Source organism: Tyto alba, unplaced genomic scaffold (genome assembly GCF_018691265.1).
Source record: "Tyto alba isolate M040663 unplaced genomic scaffold, T.alba_DEE_v4.0 Super-Scaffold_6, whole genome shotgun sequence".
Lineage (NCBI taxonomy): Eukaryota > Metazoa > Chordata > Aves > Strigiformes > Tytonidae > Tyto > Tyto alba.
The window spans coordinates 2,418,707-2,439,836 of record NW_024881327.1 but is presented as its reverse complement, the minus strand read 5'-3'; the positions used below and the strand labels follow the sequence as shown (position 1 = coordinate 2,439,836).

The 21,130-nt window shown below is 42.6% G+C and overlaps 1 protein-coding gene and 1 long non-coding RNA gene across 3 annotated transcripts; one reads left to right on the top strand and one right to left on the bottom strand.

Moving 5' to 3' along the window:
- Positions 1-653: 653 nt before the first annotated feature.
- Positions 654-10,264, bottom strand: LOC104359300 (histone PARylation factor 1). 2 transcript variants are annotated; one of them, XM_042807827.1, is made up of 8 exons: positions 10,164-10,264; positions 8,967-9,126; positions 6,702-6,888; positions 6,081-6,179; positions 4,880-5,030; positions 4,079-4,166; positions 3,269-3,441; positions 654-1,481 (listed from the first exon to the last, which is right to left on the bottom strand). In XM_042807827.1, exons 1-8 carry the CDS (start codon positions 10,218-10,220, stop codon positions 1,350-1,352), a joined length of 1,047 nt encoding a protein of 348 aa, XP_042663761.1. In that variant the 5' UTR covers positions 10,221-10,264; the 3' UTR covers positions 654-1,349. The 2 variants fall into 2 exon arrangements, with proteins under 2 accessions (XP_042663761.1, XP_042663762.1); XM_042807828.1 differs by lacking the exon at positions 10,164-10,264 and adding an exon at positions 9,830-9,898.
- Positions 10,265-16,719: 6,455 nt separating this feature from the next.
- On the top strand, positions 16,720-20,169 carry LOC116959418. Its single transcript, XR_004405829.1, has 3 exons — positions 16,720-16,820; positions 19,474-19,536; positions 19,848-20,169. It is a non-coding gene; the product is annotated as an uncharacterized LOC116959418 (long non-coding RNA).
- Positions 20,170-21,130: the final 961 nt, after the last annotated feature.

Here is a 21,130-nt window from a genome sequence, read left to right as displayed (position 1 = left end):
GTATGTTTTTTATCTGTAAACCACAAAATGCTGTGCCTGTGAGAAAGTCCATGTATGCTTCTGCATACGTTTGACTAAATGGAACATTTATGTGCTGAGTGAAAGGGGTGGGTTTACTCTTGTCATTTAAAACTCAAGATACACTTTTGCAGCACTCTCCAACTTACCTTGTGAATTCTGCATCAGTTTATGCAGGAGGGGATTGTTGGGGGTACAATCCTTTGCTAAAAAGTAGGGACAACTTTGAAATTTGAGCGTGTTGCTAGTGGCCTATAATCTTCATCAGTAGTGCTGTCGTCATTAGTAAGGATGCGAACTGCTACAAGAAAAGTCAAGTCACTGACCAGTGGCAGGCCACTTGAGTAAGAGCAAATGTTACTTTCCCGTGACAGCAGTTACCCGAGAATAAAACTCTAAGTGTAGTAGCAACAAAACAAAGCATTGGACCGATGCACTTGAAAACAATTAACTTGCATCTTGTACAAAGTTACTTTCATTCTGTTTTAAAAGTCCAAATCAGCGAAAACAGGGCGTGACTTCATCTGATTTAACAAGCTAACAACTGCAGTGGAATTTCTAATTTGTCTTGTAATGCCAGTTCGCTGTTTTTTTAGTCCTGTTTGCCTCCCGTTAATTGAGCCCAATCCAGGAGCTTGAGACCAGATTTAGCACTTTATTATAACGCAAAAGGGAACGCTGCCGCCACCGAGTTTTTACGCATGTGGTGGGACAGAACCGAGAAACTGCGTAACAGCAGTAAAAACCACCCAGAGCGAGGAAATGGGAGTGAGGTCGGTGTAAATCGGCAGCCGGTCCCGACCGATCTGCACCAGCCGAGCCCCGGGCAGGTGAAATGGCGGCGGCGGCTCCTCCCGCGCCCCGCTGCTGCCTCCGAGGGCCCGGCTGCCCTCAGGCCCCGCGCGCAGAGCCCGCCCCCTGCCGGTGGGGCGGCGCCCCGGGGGCAGCCTCGCCCACTCGCGCCCGGCGGTTGCCGCGGTAGCAACACGTGACTCCTCCCCCCTTTCCCCGCCGCGCCTTACGCCTGCCTCCGCGCATGCGCACCGGGAACCTCACACACACACACACACACACCACACCCCCCCCCCCGCGGCCGGGCGCGCGCAAGCAGCACGCGCAGGCGCCTCCTTCCGTACAAAAGCTTTTACTGACCGGGGGGGCGGGCGGCGCCGCGCAGTACAAGAAAAAAAAAGCAAAAAAACAAAAAACAAAACAAACCCAAACCGATCGAACGCAGCCCCCCCCACACACCCCCCTCCCCAGCCAAAGCCCAACGGGGGCCCCGCGGCCGCGGAGCCAGGGGCGCGGCCTGGCCCCGTCCGGCGCCCGGCTCAGGGCAGGAGCTGGTCCAGGTCCTCCTGCCGCCGGCGGGCCAGGTGCGACTCGATGATCTCGGCAAAGAGGCTCCGCTTCAGCAGGGTGTACGCCAGGGGCAGCAGCTGGCCCACCGTCTTGTGGAAGTACTGCGGGCGAGGGGCGAGAGGGGAGAGGTCGGCGCGGCCCCGCTGGCACCCCCCGGGGCTCTGCCCCACTCCCCCCCGCTCCCGCCGAGCCCCGAACAGCCCCAGCACCCCAACTGCCGCAGGGCGAGAGGGAAGCCTGGGTTTAGCAGTGCGAGCGAGCTTAAGGCCCCCGTCCTGTCACAGGCCGCAGCCCGAGGGGACCAGGGCAGCGCTTACAGTAACCATTTAAATGCTTCAAATGTATACATACGTCAGAGCATATTTAGCATTTGTGATGGTCACTGCACATGTAAGCCCCTTACCCCTCTCCTGGGAAGGAGAAGAGGTTTAAAATCCTTTTCCATGTCTTGGGCTACAGGTAAAGCACCCGTGTTCCTCCCAGCTGTAAGCAGGGGGCCAGCCAGGCTCCAGCCAGAGCCAGAAAGCAGCTACAAGTATCTACAGACAACCAAAAACTCTGGGACCCAACTGCAGTGGTACTGATGTGCAACACCAGTGTTTTTCCTTTCTGTTTACTAAACTAGTAAATGAGGTGAGGTTTCTATTTTTAGAAAACAGCTGTTTCAAATGGCTGCGTAAGACACATATCAAGACATGTTACAGTATTGTAAAGACGTGTCACTGCAGGAGTCTGTCAGTGGTTAATCTCACATGCCGAGAAGCACAAAGCATGAGAGATGGGGGGCTGACCTCACCTATTTCACCAACTGGAACTAAGCGTTTCCTTCACTGCCCTTCCAGAGAGATGTAGGAAGGAATCAAGCTGCCGAGGCAGCACAGTCACTGAAGGAAGGGTCATAAGTAAGCAAGGTATCGGAGGAAAACGTAACACATCCTCAGATGTGGTAGGAAACTTAGGAGAGCAGGGCAGGGAATCTAAGAAACATTAGTAATTTAACAGTGTATGGAAAGAGCAGGGAGTTTTCCTTTGTTTCCATGGCCAATATATTTTAACTGGAGTTCAGCATAAACTTTTCTGGGCCTACATTTAGCACTGTGAGATTCTTATCTTTCCACATGATCCTCTGGAGCCCGCCACAGCCAATACTGTTTTTACTGTAAGAAACTATTTTACAGGGGCATTTCTGCGACCATCCCGTTCATATTACACTGATGCTGAAGCTTCTTTATATGTTATTTCCTAGCCATAAATTTATTACAGACATGACCATTTTCACTAATGGGGCAGTAGCTAATACAAAACAAAAAGTGTTAAGTAGAATCTTTACATTTGACTAAGTGCTAGTAAATCATCTGGCTTATTTCTGGTATTTGTTGTTAACACGGAACCAGAGACACACACCTGGGGGAGGTCTTTTATGCAGCCATACTGGCAGGGAACTGTTTTTTTCAGCTGGGGTTACCGAAAGCATCAGTCTGTCCCCTGCCCCAGTTGAGTATGAGTGCTTGTGCCCACACAAGTCATTGGGGATAGGGGGCTATAGCTATTAGGTGGATCTAGAGCAGACATTCTGCATTTTTAGGAGTCTAATGATAACTCATTGTATTATGCATGTCAAATCACAAGAGTTAAATGCTGTTTAAATGCTCCTGGATTGCAGGATTGCACTTTCAAACAAGCAGTTTTAAATTCAACATAGAATGATGCCCTAAGTGTGATTTTTTTAAAGATTTTACATTAATTTAGAATATTCTTGTAGACTTTCATGATTCCTAGGGATAATTATGCAGTAAGAGTTGGGAATAAGTATCTATAACAGAACAACTCCTGGTCCATTCATAAAAACATGCATAACTTTGTGAAGTATGATTGTTGTAGTACTCACGTGAGATCCATAGCAAAACAGGTCCATACCCAGTTCATACCCCATTCCATAGTCACACTCATCATTAGCAAACTGAACAAAGGTCAGCATCTCTTGAAGGGGTGCAAAGGCCTTCAGTCTCTCGTCATCAGTAGGGGCATCAACAATGGCCTTACAAATTTTTTTAAGATTAGCTGCAAAAAACAAGAGCAGAAATATTTGTAATTTTAAAAATAAATTTAATATTGCACAGAAGTCCTTTATGGCAAAACACACCCGTGTGTCACACTTATGTGAAGACTAAGTGGGCACACCCTGAGGTGCTGGTGGAAAGGCCTCTGCTTTTGCGTTGATGCTCATTCTTGCCCCACACCCATCCGTCTCTGTTCCCCACACAGAGACAAGCATTTCTGTCCTGAACTTGCATCAAGGAACTGATTCTGGTTAGAACAACACTGGGAGAATTGGGGGGGGGTGGGAGGGGGGTGGGGGGGGAGATAAGAAATAAACCCACAAATCCCTGAATGTATATCAGTTTTTTTGGACCTACTTCCTGCATGGCTGTGCCAATACAAAAGAGAAGGTCATCTGAACTACTACTTCAGGAATTATTATGTCAGATTTAGCATGTTCCATTGGTTCATTATCCGGTTCATTTAAAGAAAATACTTTGAGCTCAAGTATTATGATTAAGACTTCCACCTTTTACTCCCACTGCTCACATTCTTCAAGTAGGAAATACAAATGCGGTTTGGTTTTTGCAGAGTAGATGGGTGACTGAAGGTCATTTACTGAAATAAAACAGAAGGATATAGCAAACAAGATATTTACCATTTGTTTCAGGAAGTTCTCTGTACCCAACATCATTTTTGTCCACAGGAACAACTAGGCCTGCTCCATGAAATGCTTTGGTCACCACCTAAAGAAAGAGACAGGCAGTTGAAAATACAGCACTGTAAGTCACTACTGTGACACAAAATCACCTCACTACGCAACATTAACATCTGACTGCTGGTGGGCAAACTTAATACAGTGTCCAGGCTCCAGGACATCAACTTAGTTTCAAATTATACAGCAGTTATTTTTAAGTACTGAAGTTTAAAATAACTGGAAACTCAATTTCAGTCAAGTTCTGAAACCTAGGAATCCTTGTGTAGCACTGTACTACGTTCGTTTAGTCACCTCCTACCATAATTATTTCTGATAGGTATGTGAAAAACCTCTATTACTAATCCATATCATCCTTAATGGTCCTGTTTCCAGTAAATCCAACCCACCCAACTATTTACACGAGTCTTCACTTATATGTAGTTTTTTCCATGCTCCCCAATAGTCTAAAAACTAAAACAATCTCCTTGACTTTTTTTTGTTTGTTTGTTTGTTTTAATTGAATGCCAAGCTATGGCTTACAAACATAAAGTATTTCGATTTAATCCTATTATTTGGAACACATTTATATTAATCTTCCCTCTCCTGAAGTTTCATAGAGAGAGCTGATTAGCTCTGGAAATTCCTAAATGAAGCATCTTTACTGACTAGAAGGAGGAAAAACAAAAAATAAAAGAAACAGGCAGGCAAATGAAAAAAGTTTAACAGAACTTAGTTCTCTCCAGTGGATCAGGAAAGGCATACTTTCTTATCTCTCTGTTTCATCTTCATAGTTTTTTGTTCCAGGGAGTAACCCAGTTCTTTTGCTGTTCTTGTTAGTTTTTCGTCTATGTCTTTCAAAATAGCATTTATCTTTTTATCAGTCACTTCCTTAAGTTTTTTTGACAAAAATAATCTGCAAACAGAAGAAACGTGTCTTAAGAGAGCTTAACAGAAAACAAACAAAATTAATAGCTTTCTAATCACTACACCTCCAAATCTTATAATGAAGATGAGCAGTCATGGGTTTATTTATACACAGAGACTTGGGAACGCAAGCCTCTTAACAACAGAAAGGAAAAAGTTTGGCACAGACAGTACTTTGGCATCTCCTGTCTGTATCTGCATTACAATATAGTTCATGCAATCCGCAGGTGCTGAAGGTTCTCCTGGACGCTGCAGCTGCTCACCTTTCTATCTAAAGAATTCAGTTTGCTGCTTCAGTGCCGTATACGCTATCTGTCATCCAAGTCACGCACAACAGATACATAGTTAGGAGTGTCATCATGGTGCTTTCAAAAGAAATGTCCTCGTTTAACTCTGCAGTACACAGGGGGCCTTTCGCAGAAGCTACTCTCCAGCGCGCTTTCACCCGCTGACACGCGTCTGTTCTTAGAGAGTTTTCCATTTTTAACCAACAGGTGATGAAATCTGTTGTTTACGTTCATGATGCCGGGCCACGTAAAGCTTCATGAATCATACTGAATTACACACCCATACAAACATTATCCTGCCCCAGGTCAGAAACGGTACTTCTTGTAGTTATTCATCATATACAAAAATAATGTAGTTTTATGTAGGCGAGAGCACGAGCAAGATGCTACTCATTTAGTATGATATTCAGATTTCTTTCACTACTGTTTGAGATGCCCTTTCGTTACTTATGAAGTATTTTAACACACCCAGTGGACTTTTCCCTACAGAGCATATCCCCGCCAGTATATTTAAAGAATGAGATAATTAACACTTAACTATTTTACTTATAAATGGAAAACACTGTCAAGAAGCCTACTAAGGCTTTTGAAAGTACCTAAAAACTCACTAGCAAGAGCAGAAAGTAAGTGAGGGCTTCTTGAGAAAGAAAGAAAGACACGTAAGTTAGCTACAGTATTCCACATCACATCTCCTGATTAACAGTTTCTCTTCTGCTCTACCCTTTATAAATAAAAGTAAATATGAACCTTACTTGACCGCGGCAAAGACATTGTCACCAACTTGTGAAATCACACAGCCCTTCTTAGCTTCATTTGCACCAACCCACACTGGAAGCTCATCTGGCACATCCCTGTTTATGAAGAAGCACACACAAATCATGAAGCTGTGTCCCTCTCTCCTATTTCAAAGTAAAATTAATTTCCCTCCTCACCATGCTGCCATCTCCTTCAGAAACCTAACAAGAAACACCCTTAGATGTAAAGCTCTGAAATGTTCAGCCTAGCTTTGAAAGGAGCTCATATCACTACATGCAGAGAGAATACACATTCCCTTTATTTCACAAAGCTTGACTTTTCCTTGTAAGTATCATGGCAAAAGTTAAAGATTAATATGTGAAAGTGCCCTGGAGAGCTGGGGGAGGTAGTTTAATAAATATTTAAATCTAATCTTCAATATCTGTGATCTTTTTTATAAAAGATAAATCCACGTGTTAAATATCCTATTACAAAAGAGAAAGATTCTTGTTTGGTGGTAGCACACAATTCTCAAATCCTATCTCATGGGGGGGAAAAAAAAAAAAAAAAAAAAAAGGAGGAGGAGAAATAGCTACACATAATTATAGTCTAGCAAGAGTATGTATTAAATAAAATACCTGAAATATCCCATGTGAAACTGTGTTTTGCTGTCCCCAACAAGTATAGTCTGGAATTCTGGGGGATCATAAAAGAATCTCCAATGAAGATTGAAGTCTAGATCTGTTGATTTTGCCTTTTTGTGTTTTCCAGCAAGAATATCATATGGTCCAACCAGCGTAAGTCCAACACTTGACACAAGCGCATCTGAAAAGCAAAGCGTGAACTGACTTACTTTTTGGTGCATATCTAAACCAAGAAGTTCCTGTGTTGGGTATCATTAAATCCAAACAGTCAAATCCTGTATGCCAGACAAGGAAGTGGAGACATTCCTTGATTCTGATAGCTTTCGTTCAAGAGTTTGCTTTTCACACTTCTCGTAAGAAGTTGTGGCCAATGGTTCCATGTCCAGATGGAGATCAGTGATGAGTGGTGACCCTCAGGGGTCCGTAATGGAACCAGAACTGTTTGATATCTTCATCAGTAACATGGGACAGTGGGATTGAGTGCACCTTTAGGAAGTTTGCTGATGACACCAAGTCGAGCGGTGCGGTTGACATGCCCAAGAAACAGGATGCTGCCCAGAGGGAGCTGGACAAGCTTGAAAAGCAGGCCCACGTGAACCTCGTGTGGTTCAACAAGGCCAAGTGCAAGGTCCTGCTCATAGGTCAAGGCAACCCCCGGTATCCATACAGGCTGGGGAAGAAGGGATTTAGAGCAGCCCTGTGCGGAGCCGCAGACGAACGACATGCCGAGACGGGTTCAGTGTGGGAGATAGAGCATCAATCAACGTGTCTGTTTATTGGTCCAGGGTACATATATTTATACAGACAATGATAATTATTATGCCTACTAGTCACTAGCTGATTGGCTTAAGCTCTAAAGGTCGTATTCTCACGGTCCACCTACTTGCAGTTAGCTTACAGCACAAGCTTCTCATAACACTAAGTTTCTCATGCTACTATTTCTGATTCCTCTTGACTTGTTTTCGATACACGACAGTACCATAACACAATGGTTCTCAGACCACCGTTACCATAACACTAGGTTTCTCAGACCACTATTCCTAATTCCCCTTAACCTGTTTTCAACACACCACGGTACACAAGGCCGAAGCGTCCTTGACATTCCTCCTGTATCAGCAGCTGCAGGCAAACCCTAGTGAGGCCCAGCATCAGCAGCTAGAGCAGGCTCTGATCATACAATTGCTCCGTGGGCTCATGACCCTTGTCTCTGAGCCATTCTCCAACAGCCCTGCAGACTCGGGGATACTGGTGGATGAAAAGCTGGACGTGAACCAACAATGTGCACTTGCAGCCCAGGAAGCCAACTGCACCCCAGACTGCATCAAGAGAAGCGTGGCCAGCAGTTCAAGGAAGGGGATTCTCCCCCTCTACTCTGCTCTGGTGAAACTCCACCTGGAGTACTACGTCCAGCTCTGAGGCCCCCAAAGTAAGAAGGACATAAGGGCCACAAAAATGATCAGAGGGCTGGTGCACCTTTCCTATGAGGCCAGGCTGAGAGAGTTGGGGGGGTTCAGCCTGGAGAAGAGAAGGCTCCGGGGAGCCCTTCGAGCGGCCTCCCAGGGCTTAAAGGGGGCCTTATAGGATGGGGACAGACTTCCAGTGGTGTCTGTTGCGATAGGACAAGAGGTGATGGTTTTAAACTAAAAAATAGGATAGATTTAGACTAGATATAAGGAAGACATTTTTTATGATGAGGGTGGTGAAACAGTGGAACAGGTTGCCCAGAGAGGTGGTAGATGCCTCATCCCTGGAGGTGTCCAAGGCCAGGTTGGACGGGGCTCTGAGCAACCTGATACAGTTGAAGATGTCCCTGCTCGTCGCAAGAGGTTTGGACCACTTAACCTTTAAAAGTCCCCTCCAACCCAAACCATTCTATGATTCTAAAAGAAACTGTCATTTCTAGAGCACCCAGGGATGCCACATTCTGTTATGTAATAAATTTGGGGAAGCTGAAACCTGGATTGATATGAGGAAACTTCAGTTCCATACTAAACATTTTAGCTGTGCTTCAAGAAAGGCAGATTTAGACATTTAATTCCCTTTGTATTACATGACTGAAGTAATTATATTTTAGAAAGCTTGAAGCGTACAGACTTCTTTGTGATTATCTCCAGCATTCTTACTTACATATAAATATCCTGCATCTTTACTGAAAACTGAAGCAGCATTAGAATGCATCTGACCACCTCCAGTTTGCCTGCCTTCAGGCTGGTTTTGAGAGTGAAAGTTAGAAAAGGCAAAAAATATTTTAAAACCTACCACTTGGTTTCTCAGGATCTAGTTCCTCACAAAACTTCCAAAATTGATAGAAGTCTTCGGGCAGTTTAAGCCGATAGCATGTTTCTGCTTCTTGACGAAGGCTATCGGGGATATCTGCCTGATTTGACCTTCTCTTCTTGACATCTCCATTTTTCTCACACTGAAGATAAAAAAACCCATAAAGTTCATTTAGTTGCTTTCTGTCAGTTCTACTGAGGGATTTTATAAAGCTTCTGTATTAATGGAGGAACAAATGCCGATTAGAATATCTATTTTGGACAGAACCCCTTAAAAGTGCATTCTCTGAGGCCTGTGCTAAACAGGTACAAAATAGCAAGTGCTACTTCAGTAATAATGGCTCAATATAACCAACAGAAGCACTTTTATTAGTTAATCAAGCAAAGGACTAAGCAATCCCAAAGTTTAATCCAAGTTCTACATTATTTTAAAATGACCATTTCTAATCACACAGCAGCTTGCATCCAGGAAACTCGTGGGTTTTACAGACAGTTGGAGGCAGGGATACTATTTTGTTATGTTTGGTTAAATGACACAACAAGAATCCTTGAAGTCTCTACAATCTGAACCACTCCGCTATTCAAAACCCAGACTGGTGCAGCTTGCAACACAGCATTTTAAAATAAGTAGCTTAAGGTTCTTTTTAAAAAAAGATGCAACATAAATCGAAACGTGCCGGGAAATGATCCATTCAGGTGTACACACCACTCAAGCGGTAAACTCAGCGACCTCATTCACACCTAAGGCTCCAGGAATTAGTACGAATCATTACTTCCCCCCGGACTGTTTTAACGTTTAAAAAAAGAAAAAAAAAAAAAAAAAAAAAAAACCAAAAACAAAACAACCGCGGTTTCTTTTATCTTGTTGGGACAGCGCAATGAGGCAGACATTTCGCCGCCAGCCCCCGTCCCCGCCGCAGCCCCCCCGGGCGGGGTGCAGCACCCCCACCCCCGAGCAGCTCCCGTGCCAGAGACCGAGGGGCCCGGGGCTTTTCCTCGAAGCCACGGAGCGGACCCGAACGAGGGGCGGGGGGGGGCAGAGGCCCAGCGCCACGGCGAAGCATCCGCGCCCGTTCAGGCCTAGAGCTCGGGGCGGGGGGGCTGGTTACCTCAGGCCGCGGCTGCCGCCGCCGCCCCCCCCCCCCCCCCCCCAAACCCCCGCCCGCCCGCTAACGGCCACCTGCTCGCCGGCCGCCGCCGCCGCCCCGCGGGGCCTCCGCTTCCCGCCACCTGTCATGCTCCCGCCCCGCCGCTTCCGAGGTCGCGCTCCGCGCCTGCGCAGGCGGCGCGCGCCCGGCCGGCCACGCCCTCCCCCCGCAGCTCCTCCCTCCTCTCGGCGCCGCGGGCGTTTAACGGTCGTTTGGCGGGGGCGGGGAGCCGCCATCCCTGAGGGAGCGGGGTGGGGGGGGGGGGGTCTCGGGGTGCTGCTGAGGGGAGGGAGCCCCCAGCGGGGCAGAGCGCCTTCCCTTCCCCTGTCGGCACCTTCGCCGCGAGGTGAAGAAGCGCTTTTACAAGGGTAACGCAGCAGTTTGGCATCTGATCCCCCCCCCGATCAGAGCGGGCGCAGGCTGTGCGAGCCCCCGGGCAGAGCGAGCACCGCAGCGCCTGAGGGGGGAACGGAGCGACCTCGGTTCGCCCAACGGCTGCGAACGTGGCTGCGAGACCCAGTCGGGAAGGTTACAGCCATGTTTCCTCAGCGGTAGGCTAGCTCACCTCTGTATGCATTCCAGGCTGATTTTTCTACCTTAATTACACGTACTTGCAAATTCCTGTAATACAAGTTAGGACAGTATAGGGGGATGAGACAGAATTAAGAAAAAAAAAAAATTACCTGAACTAAATGCAATTTTTCCCTTCAGAGCTAAAGGCATGAGAGAGAGGGGAAGTGATACACAGGAAAAGGGGGAAAACACCCCCGCAGTCCTCTAAGCCTCTGCTTTAGCATTTGACAGCTGACTAGAATATAAAGGTGTCATCACATTATTTCTCTTCCAGTGAAAGAATCAAGGCAGCAGCGTGTAACATACAGCAAGTGGGGCACATTCCTCGGTTTAGAAAAGCACATAATCCTATTATGTAACGTCCACTCATCTAAGTATATTGCTGAAATGCTTTGCATAGGAAAAGGCCTAGATAACCAGTAGCACAGAAGGAGGTGGTGAGAAGTTGGTTATATATAATCCTTCGCTTTTTTGTTTCACTAAATCAGATTACAGTGGGTTTATTTAAAGAAGCATAATGCAGTTTAGCTACAGGAATTCTTTCTGGTATGCAGTGAATGTTCAGCAAAGATACATATATGGCATAATTTCAGAGTGATTTTTTTTTTAATCTTGCAATCCATTAAAGGGGTAAATAGTTGCTGTGGTATAGATTATTAGTTTAGGTTTAGGAATAAGCTGCAGTGCCTTTCAGCCACCTATGACATTGGCAGTTACATGACTAACACAAAATACTTGATAATTTTAAGTCTGTCTACAGCATTCACTTTTAGCTGTTACACACAGCATCGCAGGAAACTTGATCCTAACCGATGATGTTATTTCCTGTATGTAAAAACAGATAAGCACTTCATAGAAACCACAGGTTCATATCGTATAGATGCAGGACAAGCAGTGACTAAGTCTCCTTCAGCTGGAGAAATTGTTTCAATCCACATACATATGAAATTGTTTGCTTACTCAAATCCTGCACACATAGGGAAGGAATATTAAATTTCAAATCCAAACCTTGTTTAAGGGATGGATTATGTTTCATCACCTGAGGTTAAACAGAAACAATGTACAAAAGTTCACTAAGAAACCAAAACCACAATTTTCTTCCTGAAGAGTGTGAGGAGTACTGCCCTGAGGTTTACTTTGGGAAATGCTTTCTAATATTAGTCTCCATAATTTCTAGTATACCAAACCTCAGCCATCGTGGAGGCTAGACAAAATGGCACCTGAAGGCATGGCGTTTTGCTCAGCAGCTTGGTGCAAAGTGTTCTCGGTGACTTTAGAATGAAGACATACCTCCCCCACCACGACTGTCCTTTATGCACAGTAGCTTAATTTACCTTAATTCCAACCTCATGTAGCAATTCAGTTCAGTGATACCAAAGGCACCAGCATTTCCCATTTCAGCATGAAAACTAACAAATGGTAAGTTCTGTCACCTGGTACTAACTCAGGATAAGATTTTTTCGTTATTGCAAGGTGAAGTTAATTAAGGAAGTCACCTCACCTCTATACCTGTAGCTTTGCAGATGCTTGTTATGACCCCCTGTTCTTCTCTCAGTGTTAACTGAAAGAAACCCTTCACATAACCATTTTCAGTTTCACAGTTTTACTAAGGTGAAAGCAGAAGTGACATGGGAAGGATAGCCTAAGCATGCCTCATGACTTTGCCTAGAGTCTCAGGTGTATATTCATGCCACATTAGTCTTCTGCTACAAAACAAGTAAATGAAGTCATCATGAAAGCTTCTACCTTTCTTTTTTGTCACTGAAGATACAGCTCTTGTGAGCTTAATTGACCAGTCAATTTTTTTTATTGTTTTCTCCATGCAAGCTATTAAAGTCTCCAAGAGCACCTCTCTTCTAGGACAGCCTACGGTTTGGCGATAGCCCAGGAGAATAAGACACACAGTCCAGGAGGGGAAGATACTAAATCCTCTCCATTTGAGGAACTCTGTCTCACTTTCCGGGCAGGTACCCCAGCCACTAGATTATTGGATAAGAGTAGCAGTGTTTGGCTATATTAAAGATCAAATGAGCTTTAAAATGTATTTTTATGTGTATATATATCTATAGATATGTATATGTAGTACAACTCAGTTCTTTTATAGGTATCTTTCAAACAATTTTCGAATGAGTACCTCAAGAGAAATAGGTAATGAAATGCCCAGTTGCCTCATCCTATCCCATCAGGCTTGAAGTATGGGGCAGCTATCTTGGTTCCATTAAGAACATGATGGTGGTTATGTTCAGAAAACTAACTTTGCATGGCTAGAAATGTAAAAGGGGTATTTTTGAGGTTAGATGTATCTAGTCCCAGGTGGCAGCTGGTAGGATGTTTTCAGAACAGCAGTTTTCAGCTTAAGTACACACAGTTTGATAAACCCTTTCAATTGCTCTTCAGTTAAGCCTATCCTCATCAGTTCTCTGAGGTGTGGAAATGTATGGTGACACCCTACAGTCTAAGCCCTTAAAAGAGAAACTCTAGGATACTGAATCATTATTAGTGCACCACAGTAATTTTTTCCTCTCTGTAAAAAAGTGGTAACTCCATATGTGTCTATCTACCTCCAAATAATTTGTTCTCACTTCTGAAGACCTAGATTTGGAAAGCATATAATTTGATATTGGTAGTCGTATTGTCATTCAGTCTGTTAACGACCTGTAAGGCTGTAATATCCTTTGTTGTAAAAAGTCTTCCATAAGTGGCTAAAGCAGAGTTTACACTATAGTATTTTAAAGCCCCCTCCTTCAAACAAGTAAACATAGCCTCCCATGGCTGTACCATCAGACTTCTGAATCAGCATAAACAGAGATTATCTCACAAGATTAATCTGCAAAGTATCTTTACCGAGCTCTAAAGCCATCTGTATGATTAGTCCTACTCTGCACTGCGCCTAGCTTTTTTTTTTTTTTTAATTCATAACTATGCAGTAACAGATTTTGCGAGAAACCACAGAACTGGAGTCTGTTGTCTTGAAAAAGCTTTTCAAACCTGCTTTTTCAAGTGGTAAAATATGGTAAATACTTCCTGTACGTACATTTAATTTGCCCTTGAGTTCACCAAAACCTCAGGTGTCTTACCAGAAATTTTCTTCTCCTATGTCCATTTCCGAGATTATTGCTTAATGTCCAAAGTTACCAAAACTATGCCCCATGCTATGACAAAAATCTGAGTTCTTAATTTCAGCGTTTTATAGCTATTAATTAGTTAAGAAAGCCTTCATGAGTTAAAAGCCTAAGTGAAAGCTTTCTCAACTAGTAGGTACTACAAAGAAGGAAAGAAAACTTGTAGGGATGTTGAAATGCAATTTATGCTTCCTCACGGTCATTCACTGACTCATTTATGCTCACAGCTTTTCTCCAGAGTCGATTGCTTTCCTCCCACCCCTTACAAGGTTCAGATTTGCTCACCTGTAAAAAACATCACAAATAAATCAAGTTGTGCTATGCAGCTATTCTGTGCTGAGATATTCCAGAGATTTATATGTAAGGACAGAGATCTGTGAGACACAATATAGTCTAGTCAGCATTAGCAAGTTGGATAGGGTGCGATACATATGGTTCACAATCTATTTCTCCCTACCATTCAGCCTATGTAACTGAAAGGTAACAGTTTAAGTCATGCTTAGATAGTTTCAGAGTACATAGACAGCGGTGTGTGCAGTCTCCTCGTCAGTCACCACAACATACTGATGACTAAGCTATGCAGTATAATAAATATATATAAATTCTAATTTCTGTTCAGGGACTAATTTTTGCCAAAGAAGATGATACTGCATTTTTTTCTTGCCACAAGAGGGAGCCATTTAAATTCTTGTCATTAAAAAAGGCAGTTTGAAGAACGAAGACAAAAAATAAGTATCATAATGATTGACCACGTTGATGGCCTTTTGTACCATTCAATATAATTCCTTTAAAAGTAAACAGCTTGTTTCTGAACACCAGATCATTTAATCTTATTCTAAATAATGCCAGCATATGTAGCGAATGTTGGATTTTTGTGCATGTCAGCTGTCATGTTGGGGTTGTACGGAATGCAGCGCGACACAAATGCAGTGAAATTATGCTATTTTAAAATAGTTTTAACACTGCAGTTTAAGTGAAGGTCTGGTTCTTAATGAGTTGCTTTACAAAATTACCAGCCGCTTTCTCAGGTTAAGCCTCAAATAATCCTTAAATCACACAGAGACTGTTCCTTGGGTTATTAGCTTCTGCAGGGCAGCTCTATGTCTTCAGGTTCAGAGAAGGACACGTCCTCCCTTCCATCAAAAGAAGGATGAGCAGGAACTGTGGACACATTCAATGTCAAAGACAAGATTTGCCTCCAGGAGGGTGCAGTGCTGCAGCAGACTGCAAAGACACAGGGTGCCTCTGCTGAGTCATCACCTCACTGCTGCCTGTGCTGACAGGTTGTCCTGGATCCCTGCCAGCTCCCCTTGCAATTCTGCTGGGTAGGCTATATACCTCAGGATGAATGAAAGAAAAATACAGTGGGAGGAAGGGGGGGTGTGTGGAAAAAAAGTCAAGTCCCTGGAAGAAAACTCGTCAGGGTACTGCAGGACATATTTCCTGAGAAATCCTGGAGGCTTCAGGTTGCTTTGTGGTGTGAAAGTTTAAAACGGAATATGGGTGAAGATACACAGTAGTCTTGCTATGGAGGACATGAAATTAGATAAGCATTTTAGTATAGTGATTAATATTATTTTGGCATCGATCCAGTAAGCCTTGCAATAACTGCACTTGACAAGAATGGAAACTCACAGCTTGGTACTCCTGTAATCCAGCATTTTGAACCACTATTTATTTAGATCTGGCAGCTAGCAGTAGACTATGATTTTAAGGTGGTAATAGTATTTAATGGAAGCCAAAGCCTGTCTTTCTGTTTGATTTTGAATATAGGGAAACCATTCAGATCACATAAATTAGTGCTTGGAACACTAACCCCTTTATCTACGCTATTTTGCGTTTAAATTAATTGTTAGTCCTGTGATTGTACAGAAGTGCAATTTATGTAGGACCACGTGCCGTACCTACCAGTTAAGTTTAACAGGTAGCCGTAGACATAATACTGTAAGCTGCCTAGTTTACTTAGAAGCAGAGCTACATATGTTCAAAGCAGCAGCGAGGCACAGTTCAGCTGAACGTATTACCCCAGAAAGTTAAGAGTCTTCCAGTGAGAATCTACTCCTATAAGTGCCTGCTAATGTGAACACCTATCCAAAGAAGTGTTTCCCCCAACAAAAGTAGAACTGTTGAGTTAGTAAGTCTAATCCAATTTTATTTCTACTGGGATAGTTTTCTGAGCCAGGCAATCTAGATACAAGATTCATCTTTCCTGTTATGTTCTTTTGTCATTTATGGGTATTGTGTTTCTCTTCATCTGTAACTTTTCACCTTAAACCCTTCCCTGCATATGAACAAAATACAGTGTACAGATAAGGAAGAGAAAATCTATAGTCAGATGAGTGCCACTGGAGGCAAAAAAAGTAATAAAAAAAAAATCTTTGGTCTGATACATAAAAGTAGTCTAGCAGCAAGTTATTTTAATCAATATCTTCTCAGCAGAAACCCCTTGTGAGGCTATTTTAATATGAAAGAAGAATCACTTAATAAGCATGCTTGCCATCAACACAAACCCTGCATACATTGCTTTACCAACGGTAACTTTTAAGACTGTCATGTCTTTCATATTTACTTCTATTTATACACACTACTTCCCAATCTTCAGTTTCAGAACCCTGTTTTCATGGGACAGTTTCCTAACGTACAGAGCAATTCACATTCTGCTGTCACCAGATGTTAGGGTGGCAGTCAATACAAATAATGAAACAATATGTATTCACGAAGTGCTGACTGATGATGTTAACCTTTCATCTAGTACACACGCCTTGGTTTCCTCCCCCAACAGACAATGGGGTGAAGGGGTGGAAAACAGCGGCGCTGAGTCATTTTGGCTTAGGCTACAGTGAGTCTGGAGGCAAGCAACTAACTCAGTGTAATACCTTCTCTCCTTCAGGGTCTGAAGTTGTGTGAATTGATCATACTCCTATTATCTGGTCTTCAGAGACAGAGAATTGCTGGCTACAGCTGACTGACTGGCAAGACTCCTTTTGGAAGGGGGTAAATCCATTTTTGTATTTTAACATCCTGAGAGGCAGTAGTTTACATTTTCAGATAAACCACTCATAAATAATAGCCTTTGTAGTCATTACTGCTGTGAGAGTCCCTAAATCTGAGGATTTAGTGTATGGTTGAGGGTAAACAATCCAATTATATTTAGCAGCTTCTGTAAGAAACATTCCTTCTTGCCTTTTTCTGGGCACCCTGGCAACCGCAAAACATTAAAAGGAACAAAAGCTGGGTTTAACATAAATCTCAGAGGCAGCGCTGAAGTATAACATTGACTTTGGACTTGTGTTCATATTTAAGGCTCTTCCCTCAGACCCACTTGGATGTTTCCACTCCATATGGCTTCCTAGTGTAACAGTACAGCAGATTTCTGCTGTAGACTTCTGCTAGCTAGTAACACAGAACCTGGCATATTCTCACTGTGCCATTCCCAGCTAACAGCTTCAGTGCCTAGAGCATTAGCACAGTTTGTTCCCAAATAAGTTAGCCTTCTGTCTATAAGCATGGCTAATTAATTCAGGTGCAGCACTGTGCTGACACAGCTCTACTGTTTCTGATTCTGGAACCGGTCAAGTATGATGCTCACCCAGGGTTGCTACGCTCTGTCTTTGCACAGCATAGGTAGCACTGACAGTACATCCAACTCAGTTTTCTGTGATCCCATTTGCCATTCATCTGTCTTGATACTATAAGCTACCATAAACTAGTGCCACAGCAGGGAAATAGGTCTAAAGCCCTCCCCCGTGGTTACAGCATATTCAAAGACAATAGCGCTGTCTAAGGCAGGCTTACTCCCAGTGTCAGGAAACAACCCTCTTCTCATCAGGATGGTGATGGGACAAGGTAGAGCCTGGTGTCCCCCCTTGATGCAGACTTACTGAAGTCTTGGGCTTGCCACCCCTTTCACGTCAGGGCTGTCTGCCCTTAGTGCAGTAACCCAATTACCACAGACTCCACTCTGAAGTTGCAAATACGGTATGTCTAGAAGACCAGGCTTTCATGCCACAGGAAGAGACTGACATGCTTCCTGCCCTTCAAGGAGCCAACATATTTCTAATGTAGCATCAATTCTCTAGGGCCCACAGCTTTTTGTGCAGATATATAAAATACAACAGATGAGCAATTTAGACAGCCATAGCCCCAAAATACAGTGAATACTTATCTCACAATAGGATTTTGTCTTTAGCATCATCACTGTTTCCTCTTGAGATTTTGTAAAGGTAAGGTTTGTCTTGGTTGGGATGTGTTACTTTTCACAAGCCACAAATGCCCACAGCTGTTAGGGATTAAGGATATTCACGAGTATACTGAAGCTGCATTTCATCACCTACCCATAATAGTACGCCAGCTTTGTAAACCACCAACTTAATTACCAGCACGATACAAGCTTTAAGCATTTTTTTTCATAATATATTAGCGAAAATACACAGGCTTTGCCCCTGTCTTGAAATCTGATGTGACACCCTAGGGACTCCTGAGTTAACAGTTATTAGTGCCAGCTAGCTAAGATGGCTTTAAAGAAAATATGCCTCCCTGCCCCCAAGAAAACCCTACAATATTCCAAACCAAGAAAAAGCATTAAAAAAAAAAAAAATCACCAACCAACAACAAAAAAACCCAGACAAACACCACCATACAGAAAGCCAAGATCATAAAGAAACTCGAGGTATTACACAGATACAAGTCTCCACATCCAGAGAGATCAGTTTTACAGTTTAGAGGCCAACAGCTGTCTTAAGTTTATCATCAGCTCCACCCTTCACAACAAACTGCAAAAGAAGGGGAATCTTTAAGTTGCATTGGCAAAGAATTACATGGAAGCATCTCTACTCCCTTTGTGTCTTTCCTGTATTTACACCAAGAAAACTATTTGATAATTGTCCTTTTCTATTTTTTAAAAATCTCCTAATCTTAAGAACACCATACACAAAATAGCTGCAGCTCACAAGACATTTTTGTGTTATATTTAGAGTCAAATTGCTATTGTTTAGCCAAGTAACCCAGTTCTCACCACTCAGCTCCCTCATAGTTGAAGTATTTTTTTTCTGTATTTCATAGAAAAGTTAAACCAGAACTTTATCTCAATACAACCTAATACCTTTACTAATCAGTTGTTGTTTTCTCAGCAGAAAGATAGATACACCAGCTATTGTTAGACAAGCTCTCCATTCTTCTACTGCTCTCAAAGCAAAAGTGAATAAAACCTCTTATTAAATTACACATCCCAGCAGATTAAAAGAACAAACAACTCTAAATGAAAATTCTCACCATTGCAGGGCAAAAAAAATCCAAAGCACTACCAAAATCCGTGACTTTACAGAAAAAGCTATATGACTTGTTATTAACAGGCTTGTCTTCTTATATAAATACCAAGGTATCATCATTGGCTGATAGATTGCATGCTCTCAGCTGTACCTGCTCCCTGGCTATTTAACCCCTGCATTTCTGATACCAGTTTCTAGCAGGTGTAACTGGGAAAAAGGAGGTTTAAGATTTTGGGTTGTTTGGTAGGACATATCTTAAGGAATTCATAGTGCCCCCCAAAACACAGTATAACTCAACATAGTTGCTTTTTCCTGCAAAATTTCTGTATTTTTTCTTTACTTGTTCCATTTTTTTTACTTGCCTCCTCTCCTTTGTGTAGCCTATCAGAAGAGAGAACAGTTATCAAATTTCCTCTGAAAAAGAAAAGGAGAAAGCTAAGCAGGTAGGTCGTAATGGAAAATGTACTCATTAATATGACAGTTGGAAGTCTTTGTTACAATGTCAAGGCAGGCTTAAAAGAATAGCAATACTTCTTATATTGATTCTATTATTCAAATAATTCTGTGTAACTAGAGGGAAGTAGTTAAGGAAAAGGAAAGTACTGAAAAGCAGCAAATGGGATGGATGTTGCAAGTAGGGCTTGTGGAAACTCATGTTGAACTATCACTAGTAGTTCCATAGTGCATAAATAAAAAAGAAAGAAATCTTGGATATTACAAATACATTCTAAACCCTACTTCTTTTTAATTACAGATATTTAAAGTCTCAGCGTTTTCAGAAGACACCATTTAAGCATTACTGATTTTTTCAAATTGCTATCTATTAGGTGCTCAGTTTCCATCATTGGTCATATATAAAGCCCTCATGGTGCTGATGCAGCCTACAGCACGAAATTTAAGCTAAAATATCAAACATCCTACAATCAAGTCCCTTTTTGCTAGAAAAGTTTGGGTCTCTGATCCCTTCTGCAAGGTTCTGGAAACTCTGAATTGTAGGTTCAAGACACCTTTCAGGACTGGACCTCTGTGAGCAAAGTCATTGCATTATGGGTTTTGCAGCACAGTTCATAGTTCCAGCAATATAAGGCGCATGAATTTTAAAACAGAACTGAACTGCAGTATATAGGAAAATAAATTAAAAAATCATTGCAAAATCATTGACTCCATCTCTTGTTTTTATTGCATCATCAAATGTAAATCTTAGAGAGGTCAGCATTTTACAAGGACAGCCTTTACAATTTTCAAAAAATTGAAGCATGGTGATTTTTCATTACTGTTTGATCCCTGCGATATCTGAACAGAACAACTTAGTTCTGAAGCATAGTGTCTCCTAACAGAATTCCAAATGCTGAATGTTTTCTGTTGGATTCCTGTAGTATTTTACTAAAAGATTTCCATGAACTTCCCTGACCATCATCAAAACACTGCTGTGATCAGACAAGGAAGGGGTGTCCCTTGGAGCAGTAAACTATATAGCGTAATTCATGCCTTAAATAAGTTTAGACTAGTGATTTCTAAAGTTCATGGAAAAATGTGAACTACAAAAGTTATGCATAAATGTGTTGTGGACATAGGATAGAAAGTTATTAAGGGCTTTGGTTCCAAACTTATTACTGCTACATCCAGAAAATTCAGCCATATGGATTCCAGGGCTGATGTTCAAGTCCATGCAATGTCCTAAGACGTCCCAGAAAGATGGATTGAGTAGTGAAAGATAATTCTAGCATGTTTTAAGGTATAGTATTATATTCTTTACTGTATGTGAGTGTCATGGAGTGTCCGGTAATCATTGTAATTGTCTAAGGAAGATTGTAGGCACTTGTACTTTTAGGAGGTTCTAGCAAGACCTGTTGTTCTGTTGTGTAGAGGCTCCTGTGACTTTTAGCTGACCAGCTGGCATTAAGCCATTGAATGAAATAGGCTATAATTTTTGTCAAACACTATGGCTATATATAATTGTGGAATAACGTCTCAGAAACCCTGTAAAAAAGCATTTTCCATCTATGTCTTGCTAAAGAAAAGGTCAAGAGTATTTTT